Here is a 13,290-nt window from a genome sequence, read left to right on the forward strand (position 1 = left end):
TATTCCACACTATCCTTTCAGCTCAAGGAAGGTGGAAGGGGTTAGGGCCACACTGGAGATAGAAACACGTGTTGAAGGGAGGCATCCTGAAAAGGAAGGTCCATCCAAACTCCCATTTGCAGATTTTAAATACAATAACAAAAAGGTTTTTAAAGTCTTTGAGATGTTTTTGTAAATTGATAAAAGTTCCAGAATGCTAAATGTTGTAGTGGCATATGGTAGACCACTACTGCACCAAGCTTTATGTCGATGATTTTTTGACAGGCTTAGGTACTGTAACTGGTGTACAATGGGAATGCTGCCCATTGATTACGTAGGTTAATATAATGTGCATGACAGAAGGGCAGCGAGTTCATAGTTCCCTCCCTGCGTTACTAAAGCTGAGGGCAAACAAAATACATTCTAGGTGAATAATATTTCTTGATCTGAATTCTTCATCTTTTCCATTGCTAGACATTTAGGATGCCAACCAACTGGACTCATGGCTAAAAAAAAAAGGATAGGAAGATAATTTTTTGTGGAAGGTGAAAGGGAACAGAGTTCATCAATTCTGACAATCGGTCGGCCAAAGAATTCCAGCTGCATATCTTTACTTGTACGCTATAGGCTCCTGCTGCGTCCCCCACACCCTACCTAAGTATACTGTCCAACCACAGTTTAGTAACTTGTTTGTCTGAGAGCTTCGCATACCTGGTGAATAACGCATCACCGAGAGCCTCTCATTACCATCAGTGTGCACGGTGATTGGGATCCTTGGTCTCTGCATCAAAAACCATCCACCTGCCAGAGACAAGAGCCAGAAAGCGTCACAGTTGCAACTAATAATATAGAGGTTTTAGTGTAAAATAAAAAAGCACATTCAACAGGCCATTTCACAAGAGCATTAACAAAAATTGACCACTGAGCCACATAAGGAGATTTTAGGTCAGGTTACAGAAAGAGGGAGGGGGTGAGGCAATGAGGGTTTGAAACAAGGATGAGAATTTTAAAATGGAGGCTTTGCTTAACCTGGAGCCGGCGTAGGTCTGCGAGCACAGCAGGTGATGGGTGAATGGGACTTGGTGAGAGTTACGACATGGACACAGTTTTGAAAAGAGCTCAAGTTTGCAGAAGGGAATAAAAGAGCAAAAACACCTCTTTCCTGCAATTCACTCCAAGGATGGCATTGCTAAGGATACAAAATTGTACATACAACTGAGTAGCACTGTATCATTTTTATCTTCTAGATTAAGCCGCTGCAGTACACAGTGCTTCACCCAAGAACCATTCCTCCCACATAGCAGAAATAGTGAATGCTGGCAAATTATTCAGAACACAGACAGTCTTCAGAGTCAAACCCAATCCTGCTCTCATTCAATGCCCATGTGATCATACACACTTTCCCTTCAGGACCAGCAGACAGTAATCAGGGTAGAAACCAGTTAGTGTTTTCTTGTTCCTATCCAGAGGGCAGAGACACCAATTTTATTGTTCTCTAGCATCTAGTCTGTGTATACAGAGCATTTAACAGCTGCACCACTGCGAACTATAGACTTTATATTATTTGCATCAAGTGAGGATCTTTGGAAATTTCACTTTAAACTATTATCGTCTTTTGCTTTCAGTTTTCTCCCATATTACTCTGTTCATTGGCAGATGGAACAAATACACATGCATCTACTGCTCTACTGTCATCACCTTGTAAATTGAGATACAAAAGTTCAGCATGACATTCCTGACAGCTATTTGCTGCCTCCAAACAGATACCTTGCTTGTATTTAGTATTTGCCCAGAGCACAGCCTTACCTTGCCGTATGTGTTCCCACTGCTACAACAGATCCACTGGGATGGAAACCAACCGACTGAGCTGGATCCTGGCAGGAAAAAAAAAGGAAAAATAGTAAACCCCCTACAGATAGTAATTTACAAAAAGCAAAATTGTGTAGGCATTCATACACTGCCAGTTTCTGTTAGTGAAGGCAGCCCATCATATGTTGGCAGAGTTTCTCCAGTTGGGTTCCAACTGGATTGTGCTCCATCGTGCACGGTAGGGATGTAATTAGTATATACACAGCGTAAACACAAGACTGACTCCAAATGTTTACTTCCACTGAAACCAAATCTTAAGCAGGTAACACAATTGTCGACCTGCCATTTCCATTACAAAACCAAAAAATAAAGAGTGTATTTAGTACCATTCACCATATCGGATGTCCCAGAAGCATTTTACAGCCAATGAAGTGCCGTCACTGTTGTCATACAGGAAATGCGGCAGCCATTTTGTGCACAGCAAGCTCTCACAAACAGCAAATGCGATAATGACCGATGTTTTGGTGGTGTTGGTTGATCGGCACCCAGAAGACTGCCCTGCTCTTCTTCAAAAGTAGTGGCCATGGTATCTTTTACATCCACCCAAAGAGGGCAAACGGGCTTTGGTTTAATGTCTAACCTGAAAGACAGCACTTCTGACAGTGTAGCACTACCTTAGTATTGCATTGGAGTGTCAGTCTGCATTACATATTCACATCTTTGGAGCAGGGAGTTCTGCCACTTGCTGACACCTTCATACAGCTAAACAACAGTGTCCTGGCCTCCAGCTGCCATGCAAAAGCAACTTGTAACCAGCTAACCAGCACTGCCACATCTAATTCTACTGAAGCAGCAAAAGTATCGTGCTTGCCTTCCCCACTGACTTACGTCGAGACTCTTACTCCAGACAGGCTGGTGTGATGTGGGATCCCAGTAATGGACAAGCCGGTCTTGTCCACACGTCACAAACCTGTCCTCACATGGGTGAGCAGCAAGTCCCCACAGCTCATCTGTATGACCCTGCACAGAAAAAGAAACATCATGACTAGGAATCAACTGGGAGAGAATGCAGAGCGTCATCCCAAAAAAAGGTACGTGCAGGCCTAAATTTGTGCATCCTCACCGATCTAACAGTCCCTTGTGTAGAATAGGAGCAAAAGGTTTCTTCTGCATATGAATGGCTTAGTCTCTCTAGCTAACATACACAGGCATGAAAAGACTAGCCTGGCCCACTCTCCTGATGCCTGGATCTTGATGACAAGACACTTCCTACCTACCCACCCACCCCCCTCCCTCCCTCTGCCCACAGTTCATAGCCATGTAATCTTTCAGCTAAGAAAATTTATATAATTATATTCAAATAATAAAATGCCCCAAAGTGCTTCAAAAGGAGCATTATCAAACAAAATATCTCACTGAGCCATATAAAAGGAGGTGATACTAGGGCAGGTGACCAAAAGCTTGATCAAAGAGGTAGAAGTATCTTAAAAACAGGAAAGGCGAGGTAGAGAGGTGGAGAGATTTGGGAGGGAATTCCAGAGCTTGGGCCCAAGCAGGTGAAGGCACGGCCACCAATGGTGGAGTGATTAAAATCAGAGATGCACAAGAGGCCAGAATGAGAGGAGTGCAGAGATCTCAGAGGGTTGTGGGGCTGGAGGAGATTGCAAAGATAGGGAGAGGAGAGGCCAGGGAGGGATTTGAAAACAAGGACGAGAATTTTAAAATCAGATGTTGTACTTGACTGGGAGCCAATGTGGTCAGAGAGCACAGGGGTGATAGGACACAGGTAGAGTTTCAGATGACGTCAAGTTTACAGAAACCTAGGATCAATAATGGAAAAAAAAAAGACTGGAAAAAATTCCTCTTCAGTGCTCAACACCAAATAGAGGAAATCACATGGACCAAGTGTTATCTGTAAAGCTAGTTATCTTTGACAGGAGTCACTATACCTCATCGACTCCCTCCAGCCACATTTCCCACACGCACCCTCCTATTCCATTCCAGCTTCAGCGTCATTCTTCAACTGCTACACCCTGCTCTCCAAATCTTTCCTCCTTCAGCATCTCCACCTTGTTGCTTCTCCTGCAGACTTCAATTATATTCTACCCAAACCTTCCAGCCCCTTGCTCCCTCCAGCCAGCGTTCATTCATTGCCCACCTGAAGCGTTGGTCTGTACACTAGGAATGCTACATAAAATGAGAACTGCTGTCATGCTCTTTCCCCAGGACGGTGATCTGAAAACATTAAAGTGAAGGGGAAATAATTTCTTTCAACATTCCTTACTTGTACGATAGGGCAGTATCCCCCACTCAGTGTGCCTTGGAGGATGCAGTTCCGCGTTGTGCCAACGAATAGACCATCGCCTTTTCCTTCTGTAATTGTTCTAACGGGGCCAAACGCCTCTGGAATCTTTAATAAAAACACAAGATGTCAAACACGGAAATAGTTTGGACACAAGGCCTTCATCCAGAAGGTGAGCCTGCCTTCTCTTTCCAGAATCTGGTAAACCTGCCAAAGAAGAAATATAAAACATTTACAGCACAGTTGGAGGTCATTCGGCCCATTGCATCTGTACGGGCCGCAAAACAGCAATCCAGCCTAATCCCACCTTCCAGCTCTTGGTTTGTAGAGCTGTAGGTTACGGCACTCCTCAACTCCCATCTAATCCTTCTGCCAATTAATTTTAAATCCAAGCCCTTTGGTTATTGACCTCTCTGCTAACAGAAATAGGCCCTTCCTAACCACTCTAGCTCGGCCCCTCAATTAAATCCCCCTTCAAACCTCCTCTATTTTTGCCAACACTGAAAAAAATAGAACATATTGCCAGAGTCACAGGGACTAGTCAGGAGAATCAGTCCTCTTGCTTCAGGGTTTGAGTACAGCTCAGAAAGAGATTGGCGAGAACAGTGCATTGGCACATGAGTGTGCAATGTGATGCAGCAGTGCAATGAGAGTATGCAGCCACCATATGCTACAAGTACAATTCTTGCTGGCAAGCTAGAATGCTGAATGAATAATACATGTAAGGGAACACAGCATACCTCTTCCTGCTCCCATATCACTCGAAAGCCACAAATGAAAATAGTCTGCTCCATCTGAAATGTACAGCAGCCCTTCAACATCATGACCTTGCTATGTTCACCTGTGCAAAGGGCGCAAGAGAGAGAATTGGAGCTGCAGCCTCATCTCTGATCCAGACCTCCTACAGACGCAGCCTCCCCTCTGGGAGACCGGAATGCTCCATAATAACTCTGCAAGCAGAACACCCAATTTTGCATAATACAATGAATTGCCTTCATTATTTTGCTTGACACATCAGTTGCCAAGCTCAGGAAAAAGGAGTTTTCTTCCCCCTCAATTGATCCATTGTAAATTTATTTTTCACCAATTTCTATTTTTCCCCCTCCTCCCAGACTTCCGCATCTGGTACAGACTCAATGGGTTGAATAGCCTCCTTCTGTGCCCTATGACATCTGTACCATTTAATATCTTTCACATTAATGAGGTTCTGCCTTCCTTTAGTTGCCCTTCTATCCAAACTTGTACAACATACTTGTTAAAATATACCTGTTTATAGTTGGAAGCAGCTTGCTCCACTTCTCCATACCCCTTCTACCAATATTTGTGTGATGACTTCACCAAAACTGAACGTATGGTTTTGAAACTACAATATGGGATAGATAGGGGCACAATAGCACAGTGGTTATAGTGGGACTAGTAATCCCAAGGCCTGGACAAATGCTCTGAAGACATTCCATTGTGGCAGCTAAGGAATTTAAATGCAGTTAATTAAATAAATCTAGAATTATAATGGTAACCTTGAAACTACTGGATAGCTATAAAGACCCATCTGGTTCACTAATGTCCTGTAGGGAAAGAAATCTGCTGTCCTTACCTGGTCTGGCCTACATGTGACTCCAGACCCACAGCAATATGATTCACTTCCAAGTGCCCTCTGAAATGGTCGAGCAAACCACTCAGTTGTAACTAAACTATTATATTGTGACCTTCACTGCACAGGACTGCAACAATTTAGGATGGACAATAAATGCTGGCCTTGCCAAATATTCCCACATTCATTAATATAAAAGCAAAATACTGCGGATACTGGAAATCTGAAACAAAAACAAGAAATGCTGGAACCACTCAGCAGGTCTGGCAGCATCTGTGGAAAGAGAAGCAGAGTTAACGTTTCGGGTCAGTGACCCTTCTTCGGAACTGACAAATATTAGAAAAGTCACAGATTATAAGCAAGTGAGGGGGGGGTGGGGCAAGAGATAACAAAGGAGAAGGTGCAGATTGGACCAGGCCACATAGCTGACCAAAAGGTCACGGAGCAAAGGCAAACAATATGTTAATGGTGTGTTGAAAGACAAAGCATTAGTACAGATTAGGTGTGAATACACTGAATATTGAACAGCAGCAAGTGCAAACCTGAAAAAAAACAGTGGGTAAGCAAACTAAGATGAAATGAAATAAATGCAAAAAAAGAATGTAAAAAAAAAAAAAAGAAAAAATAACTAAAAATGAAAGTAAAATGGGGGGCTGTTATGCTCTGAAATTATTGAACTCAATGCTCAGTCCGGCAGGCTGCAGTGTGCCTAATCGGTAGATGAGATGCTGTTCCTCGAGCTTGCGTTGATGTTCACTGGAACACTGCAGCAATCCCAGGAGAGAGATGTGAGCATGAGAGTGGGGGGGGGGGGGGGGGGAATGTGTTGAAATGGCAAGCAACCGGAAGCTCAGGGTCCTGCTTGCGGACTGAGCGGAGATGTTCCGCAAAGCGGTCACCCAGTCTGCGCTTGATCTCCCCAATGTAGAGGAGACCACACTGTGAGCAGCGAATACAGTATACTACATTGAAAGAAGTACAAGTAAATCACTGCTTCACCTGAAAGGAGTGTTTGGGGCCTGGGATAGTGAGGAGAGGGGAAGTAAATGGGCAGATATTACACCTCCTGCAATTGCAGGGGAAGGTGCCCTGGGACGGGGACGAGGTGGTGGGGGTAATGGAGGAGTGGACCAGGGTGTCGCGGAGAGAACGATCCCTTCGGAATGCTGACAGGGGAAGGGAGGGGAAGATGCGACTGGTAGTGGCATCACGCTGGAGGTGGCGAAAATGGCGGAGGATGATCCTTTGGATATGGAGGCTGGTGGGATGAAAAGTGAGGACAAGGGGAACCCTGTCATGGTTCTGGGAGGGAGGGGAAGGGGTGAGGGTAGAGGTGCGGGGAATGGGTCGGACACGGTTGAGGGCCCTGTCAACCACAGTGGGGGGAAATCCTCGGTTGAGGAAAAAGGAGGTCATATCAGAAGCACTGACATGGAAGGTAGCATCATCAGAGCAGATGCGTCGGAGACGGAGAAACTGGGAGAATGGAATGGAGTCCTTACAGGAGGTAGGGTGTGAAGAAGTGTAGTCGAGGTAGCTGTGGGAGTCGGTGGGCTTATAATGGATATTGGTAGACAACCTATCCCCAGAGATGGAGACAGAGAAGTCGAGGAAGGGAAGGGAAGTGTCAGAGATGAACCATGTAAAAAGGTGAAAGAAGGGTGGAAATTGGAAGCAAAGTTGATAAAGTTTTCTAGTTCGGGGCGGGAGCAGGAAACGGCACCGATACAGTCATCAATGTACCGGAAAAAGAGTTGGGGGAGAGGGCCTGAGTAGGACTGGAACAAAGAATGCTCGACATATCCCACAAAAAGACAGGCATAACTAGGACCCATGCGGGTACCCATAGCGACACCTTTTACTTGAAGGAAGTGCGTAGAGTTGAAGGAGAAGTTGTTCAATGTGAGAACAAGTTCAGCCAGGCGGAGGAGGGTGGTGGTGGATGGGGACTGGTTGGGCCTCTGTTCCAGGAAGAAGCGGAGAGCCCTCAAACCATCCTGGTGGGGGATGGAGGTGTAGAACGATTGGACGTCCATAGTGAAGAGGCGGCGGTTGGGACCAGGAAACTGGAAATTGTCAAAATGACGTAGGGCGTCAGAAGAGTCACGGATGTAGGTGGGAAGAGACTGGACCAGCGGAGAAAAGATATCTAGATAGGATGAAATAAGTTCAGTGGGGCAGGAGCAGGCTGACACAATGGGTCTGCCCCCATTCATTAATTCCCACATTCATTAAATGCTTAAAAACAAAACAAAAAAGCATCACAGCACCTATTACTTCTACATTTCTTTCCAAATCTCCTGTGCCAGTTTAATTGAATTCACTGTATATTTATGTTTGGTTTTATTAACCAATTTCTAATGCTTCATATTATCCAAGTCTATGTCCTCACAGTTAATGGTACAGCTCAAGCACAGATAGAGCTGATAACACAAGTGTTGGCTCCTGAAACTCTTTAGGCACCAGAGCGGAGATCAGATGCTGGGGTTCACTCAGCACCTTATGTGGAGCACTCTCTCGAGTCGGAAGGTTGTGGGTTCACATTCCACTCCAGAGACTTGAACACAAATATTCCAGGCTGACCCTCCAGTGCAGTACGGAGGGGCCGTCTTTCTGATGAGACAATAAACCGAGGCCCCGTCTGTCTTCTCGGGTGGCCGTAAATAATCCCATGGCACTATTTCAAAGAACAGGGGAGGGAGTTCTCCTTGGTGTTCTGAAAACTACTTATCCCTCAATCAACATCACAAAGACAGATTAACTGGTCATTACCTCATTGCTGTTTGTGGGAGCTTGCTGTGTGCAAATTGATTGCTATGTTTCCTGCATTACAACAGTGACTACACTTCAAAAGTATTTCATTGGCTGTAAAGCAATTTGGGACATCCAGAGGTCATGAAAGGCACGATATAAATGCAAGTCTTTCTTGACTCAGAGCTGGTGGGTGCTTCCAGCTTAGGGAAACACCAGGAGTGCTGCAAGGGTGTTGATTTCAAACTGACCTCACATTATGGGGACAAAAAGGGGGGGGGGGGGTGGGGGGGGGGGGAAAAAAAAAAGAGAAAGACTTACAACATCTGCATCTTAATCCACTAACGGTTATGAGCCTGCAGCACTGATACAAACTGTATATTCACCTCGGTTTCCTGGAGTTTGCGGTACTGCCTGTCCCAGAGGATGACCTTACGATCCTTCCCTCCACCAGTCACTAGCATGCCATCATTCAGCACACAGAGGCTGAATATGCCCCCTTCATGAGCCCCCTGAACTGCAGAGATGATCCGATTTGTTCCTACAAAAAGAAAAATGACCACACGAGAGGTTAAATACAAGAAAAAAAAAATCTTCTGGCAGCAAGTTAGAAACCTGGGATATTGGATATCAAAGAGTGGGTAAATAAGATATTAACAGAACAATCATTGAGAGAATGCAGAGCTATATCCTCTAAATGCAAGGTCCATCACCATTTAGGAACAGATGTTATGACCAGGTGAGGAAGGTGTCCAGGGGTCCCACTCAGCCTTCATCTGTACCAGGGTTTAATTTTAAACAGTTTTTTTTAGCTCCCCCTTGGTGAATCCTTGTTCATTGCTTTCCAATGATAAGGCAAAGAAACCAGGACAAACAGGCTTTCTTAGGTTTAAAGAAAAATGAAATTTTATTAAACTTAAACTCTAATTCGGTAACGCCAACGGATGCACGACACAACCCACACTAGTATGCATACGCGATACACACGTACAAATAGAGCAGGAAAAAAAAAAAGAGAAAAGTTTGAGGCAATATCTGAAGAGTTTTGTTGCGGTTCTTTGAGCTCACTGTCGAGTCCTTGATTGTAGGTAGATCTTGCTTTTCATTGGGACCCAGTATTCTTCTTAAACCTTGTTCTCTGAAGGAGATTTTTTCTTTCTTGGGTTCATGTGCCTTCAGTGGATTTGGAGTTCCGTGAGAAAAAGATGGAGCAGGCAGATAGGAGAGGGATCTTCTCAGTCCAGGAGCAAAACAGACCTTCTGCCAAACTGTTCATAGAAATTTTAAAAAAATAAACTCCGGTTGCCAGGTTAGTCATGTGACTAGCTGGTTTGACTATCTCAGTTTATGTATTCAGCCATCTTAACAGTCAACCTGGAATGAGAGCTCCCCCCAACTTCGATGTCTGTTAGTATGTAATTTTTTTTTCCAGCCACAGCTGATCTGTTTAACAAGTCATTTCCTCACTCCAACAAGTTAAAAAATATATAAAAAATAACAAAATACTGTAGATCCTGAAATCTGAAATAAAAACAAGAAATGCTGGAAATACTCAGCAGGTCTGGCAGCATCTGTGAAGAGAGAGAAGAGTTAACGTTTCAGGTCAGTTCTGATGAAAGGGTCACTGATTTTCAACAATAACGTTTCATATAATGTCTTTAACACAGTAACACATCCGTTGCATGGGAGCATTATCAAACAAAATGCAATACGGAGCCAAACAAGGTTAAGGACCGTTGAATTAAGCTTGGTCAAAGAGGTAGATTATAAGCAGTGTCATAAAGAGGAAAAGGAAGGGCAAATACTTTTGCTGAACAGGATCTGAACTAGTGGTCAGTTATAATTTGGGTACAGAGGGATATTTCAGTCTGGGCGTTTGCAGTACTGATCACCTCTCACTGATCTGTGCTTGTGCTCTGTAAACTGTCCTACTCCATCTCCTGGACAGAATGCAGTACAGCACTAACTGAGAAAAAAGACAGGAACGGGAATAGGCCATTCAGTTCAGAGCCTGTTGTGTCGAATTTACAGCAGAGACAGGCCATTCAGTCCAACTGTTCTGTGGGAGTGTTTAGCTGCAAGCATTCTCCCATCTCCATCATCACCAGATCCATCCGCTTCCCCTTAATGCATCTGTACTATTTGCCTCAACCCCTCCACGTGGCAGCGAATCCACATTCTCACACACTGTCGGGGTAAAGAAGTTTCTCCTGAATTCCTATTTGGATTTATTTGTGGTTGGTTTGTCCCCACAAGTGAAAGCATCTTCCCTATCGATAATTATAAAATCCTTGATCAGGTCAGCAGTCTTTTCCTTGAGGGAAAAGGGCTCCATTTAGCAGTCAGCCATTCAATAAGATCATGGCTTATTGTGTCCCAACACCATCTACCCACCTTGGTTTTAATGATCACTGAACTCTTACCTAACAAAAATCTAAATCAGCTTCAAAATTTTCAATTGATTCACAACTTCTTGGAGGGAGACAGTTCCAGGTTTCCACTACCTTTTGTGTGGAGTGTTACAACCAGGTGAGAAATGTGTCTAGGGATCTTTTGCTATCTTTACCTGGTCATATTGTAACAGGGTATTATTTTAAACACAAAAAAGCTCCCTTTTTTGTGAATCCTTGTTCACAACTTTCCAATTATAAGACAAAGAAATGAGTACAAACAGGCATTCTTTGGTTTAAAGAAGAAATTAGATTTATTAAACCTTAGAAACTCAAATTCTAATACAGTTCACACCTACGGATACACGACATGCCCACGCAATATAAACATGCAGATAGGGACAGAAAAAAAGGAAAGTAGAACAGTTTGAGGCAATATCTTGTTACTGTTTCTCAAGCTCGTTGCAGTCCTTGATTGAAGATTTAGTCTTGCATTCCATTAGGGCCCAGTATTCATCTTAAACCTTGTTCACGTAGGACACCTTTCTCTGAGTTTACGTGTCTTCACAAGATTCAGTTCCAATGGGAAAAGATGGAGGCAGGCAGACAGGAGAGGAGATGTTCTCAGTCCATGAACACATGACATTGTGTTCAAATCTGTTTTTCCAGTTTAAAACTCCTAGTTGGTCAGCAGGTGGTCACATGACTGACTGGTTTGACCAGGTCTCTTTCGGCGTATTGGTTGGGGGGGGTTGGGGTGGTGGCCAGGGACTGGCTCCCTTTGTTTCCACACTGTCTGCCACTATGCAAATGTCCTTCCAGTCAGGAACTTGCAATTTTTTTAAGTTTTAATGTTCATGTGGCAAAATAACGTGTGCCGCAGTCTCGGCAGGTGGGGGCTTGCCTGACAGGAGATATCACAATTAAACAACCTAGCTTTTGTTTTAAAGGTTATACCCCTTTGTTCTGGACTCCCGCCACCAAAGGAAATAGTTTCTCTTGGTATTTATCCTATCAAATCCTTTAATCATAAACATCTCAAGCAGATCACCCCTTAATATTCTATGAAGCCTATTCTATGCAACCCGTCATCATAATCTAACCTTTTCAGCCCCGGTAGATCCCTTGCACTTTGAGTACATCTCTTCAGAGTAATGAAGGTTTACATTCCAAACATTCACCCCTTTAATGGTAAACAAATGGTTAACAGTAACAGCAGTGCAATATTGCATCAAATCATACAGGTGTCAGTTTTTATACATAGTTGGTAGCACTCTGGTCTCAAAGCCAGAAAGCCGTGGGTTCAAACCCCACTCCAGCGACTTGAGCACAAAATCTAGGCTGACGCTCCCAGTGTCAGTCCCAAGGGAGTGCTGCACTGTCAGGAGTGCCATCTTTTGGACGAGACGTTAAACTTCAATGGCTGTAAAGCACTTTGGAAGGTCATGAAAGGCGCCATGTAAATGTAAGTCTTTCTTATTGTATTTGACGGATTTCAGGTGAAAAAAGCAGGCCCGAGAACACTGACTGATTGCAGAACCGGCCATGAGCAACAACCTCACCTTTGCCCCAGATGATCAGGTTTCCACTCGAGTCACCAGTGATCACATCCCCGCTCTCGGAAAAAGTTAAACATAGAACGTATTTGGGTTTCTCTTGCTTCTGAAAAACATTTTTTTAAAAACAATTAAAGTGATGAGTTGTACAGCAAAGAGGAGGAGGCCAAAACAGCCCATCGTGTCTGTGCCATCTCTTTCAAAGAGCTGATTAGTCCCTTTTCCTGCTCTTTTCCCATAGCCCTGCAAATTTTTTCCTGCAACTATTTATCCAATCCCCTTCTGAAAAGATACTACTGTATCTGCTTTCACTGCCCTTTCAAGTGCATTGCAGATCACTAATACTGAAGCTTCAACATTGTAATGTTGTTAAAACTAGATCAGGCCTGGACATGGCAATGGATGATAATAATGGAATGTGACCTCAGCACTAGCCAGTCCCAGTGCGAGAAATTAATTATTTAGCCAATAAAATATTAACTTCTAATCTTTAAGCTTTACAGCTCCCTGGGAGAGCTCAAGAAATAGGAGCTGGAGTTGGCCATTTGGCCCCTCAAGCCCACTCTACCATTCAACAAGATCATGGCTGATCTACCTCAACACCACCTTCCCACACTATCCCCATATCCCTTAGTACCCAAAAATCTATCGACCCCTGTCTTGAATATACTCAACGACTGAGCATCCACAGCCCTCTGGGGTAGAGAACTTCAAAGATTCACAACCCTTCAAGTGAAGAACTTTCTCCTCATCTCAGTCCTAAATGGCCAACCTCTTATTCTGAGACTGTGACCAGTGTTCTAGACGCCCCAGCCAGGGGGAAACATTTTCTCAGCATCTACATGTCAAGTCCCTTCAGAATTTTATACGTTTTAATGAGATCACCTCTCATTCTTCTAAACTCCAGGGAAT

General features: G+C 43.9%; 1 protein-coding gene across 1 annotated transcript in view; it reads right to left on the reverse strand.

The window, feature by feature from the left end:
- Positions 1–13,290, reverse strand: part of eml2 (EMAP like 2) — a 54,955-nt gene that overhangs the window by 22,592 nt on the left and 19,073 nt on the right. The window contains 7 exon segments of the mRNA XM_068018980.1: positions 691–748; positions 750–780; positions 1,786–1,853; positions 2,677–2,808; positions 4,073–4,198; positions 8,819–8,973; positions 12,385–12,484. Coding sequence (XP_067875081.1) covers positions 691–748; positions 750–780; positions 1,786–1,853; positions 2,677–2,808; positions 4,073–4,198; positions 8,819–8,973; positions 12,385–12,484 — 670 coding nt within the window.

Source organism: Heterodontus francisci, chromosome 40 (assembly GCF_036365525.1).
Source record: "Heterodontus francisci isolate sHetFra1 chromosome 40, sHetFra1.hap1, whole genome shotgun sequence".
Classification (NCBI taxonomy): domain Eukaryota; kingdom Metazoa; phylum Chordata; class Chondrichthyes; order Heterodontiformes; family Heterodontidae; genus Heterodontus; species Heterodontus francisci.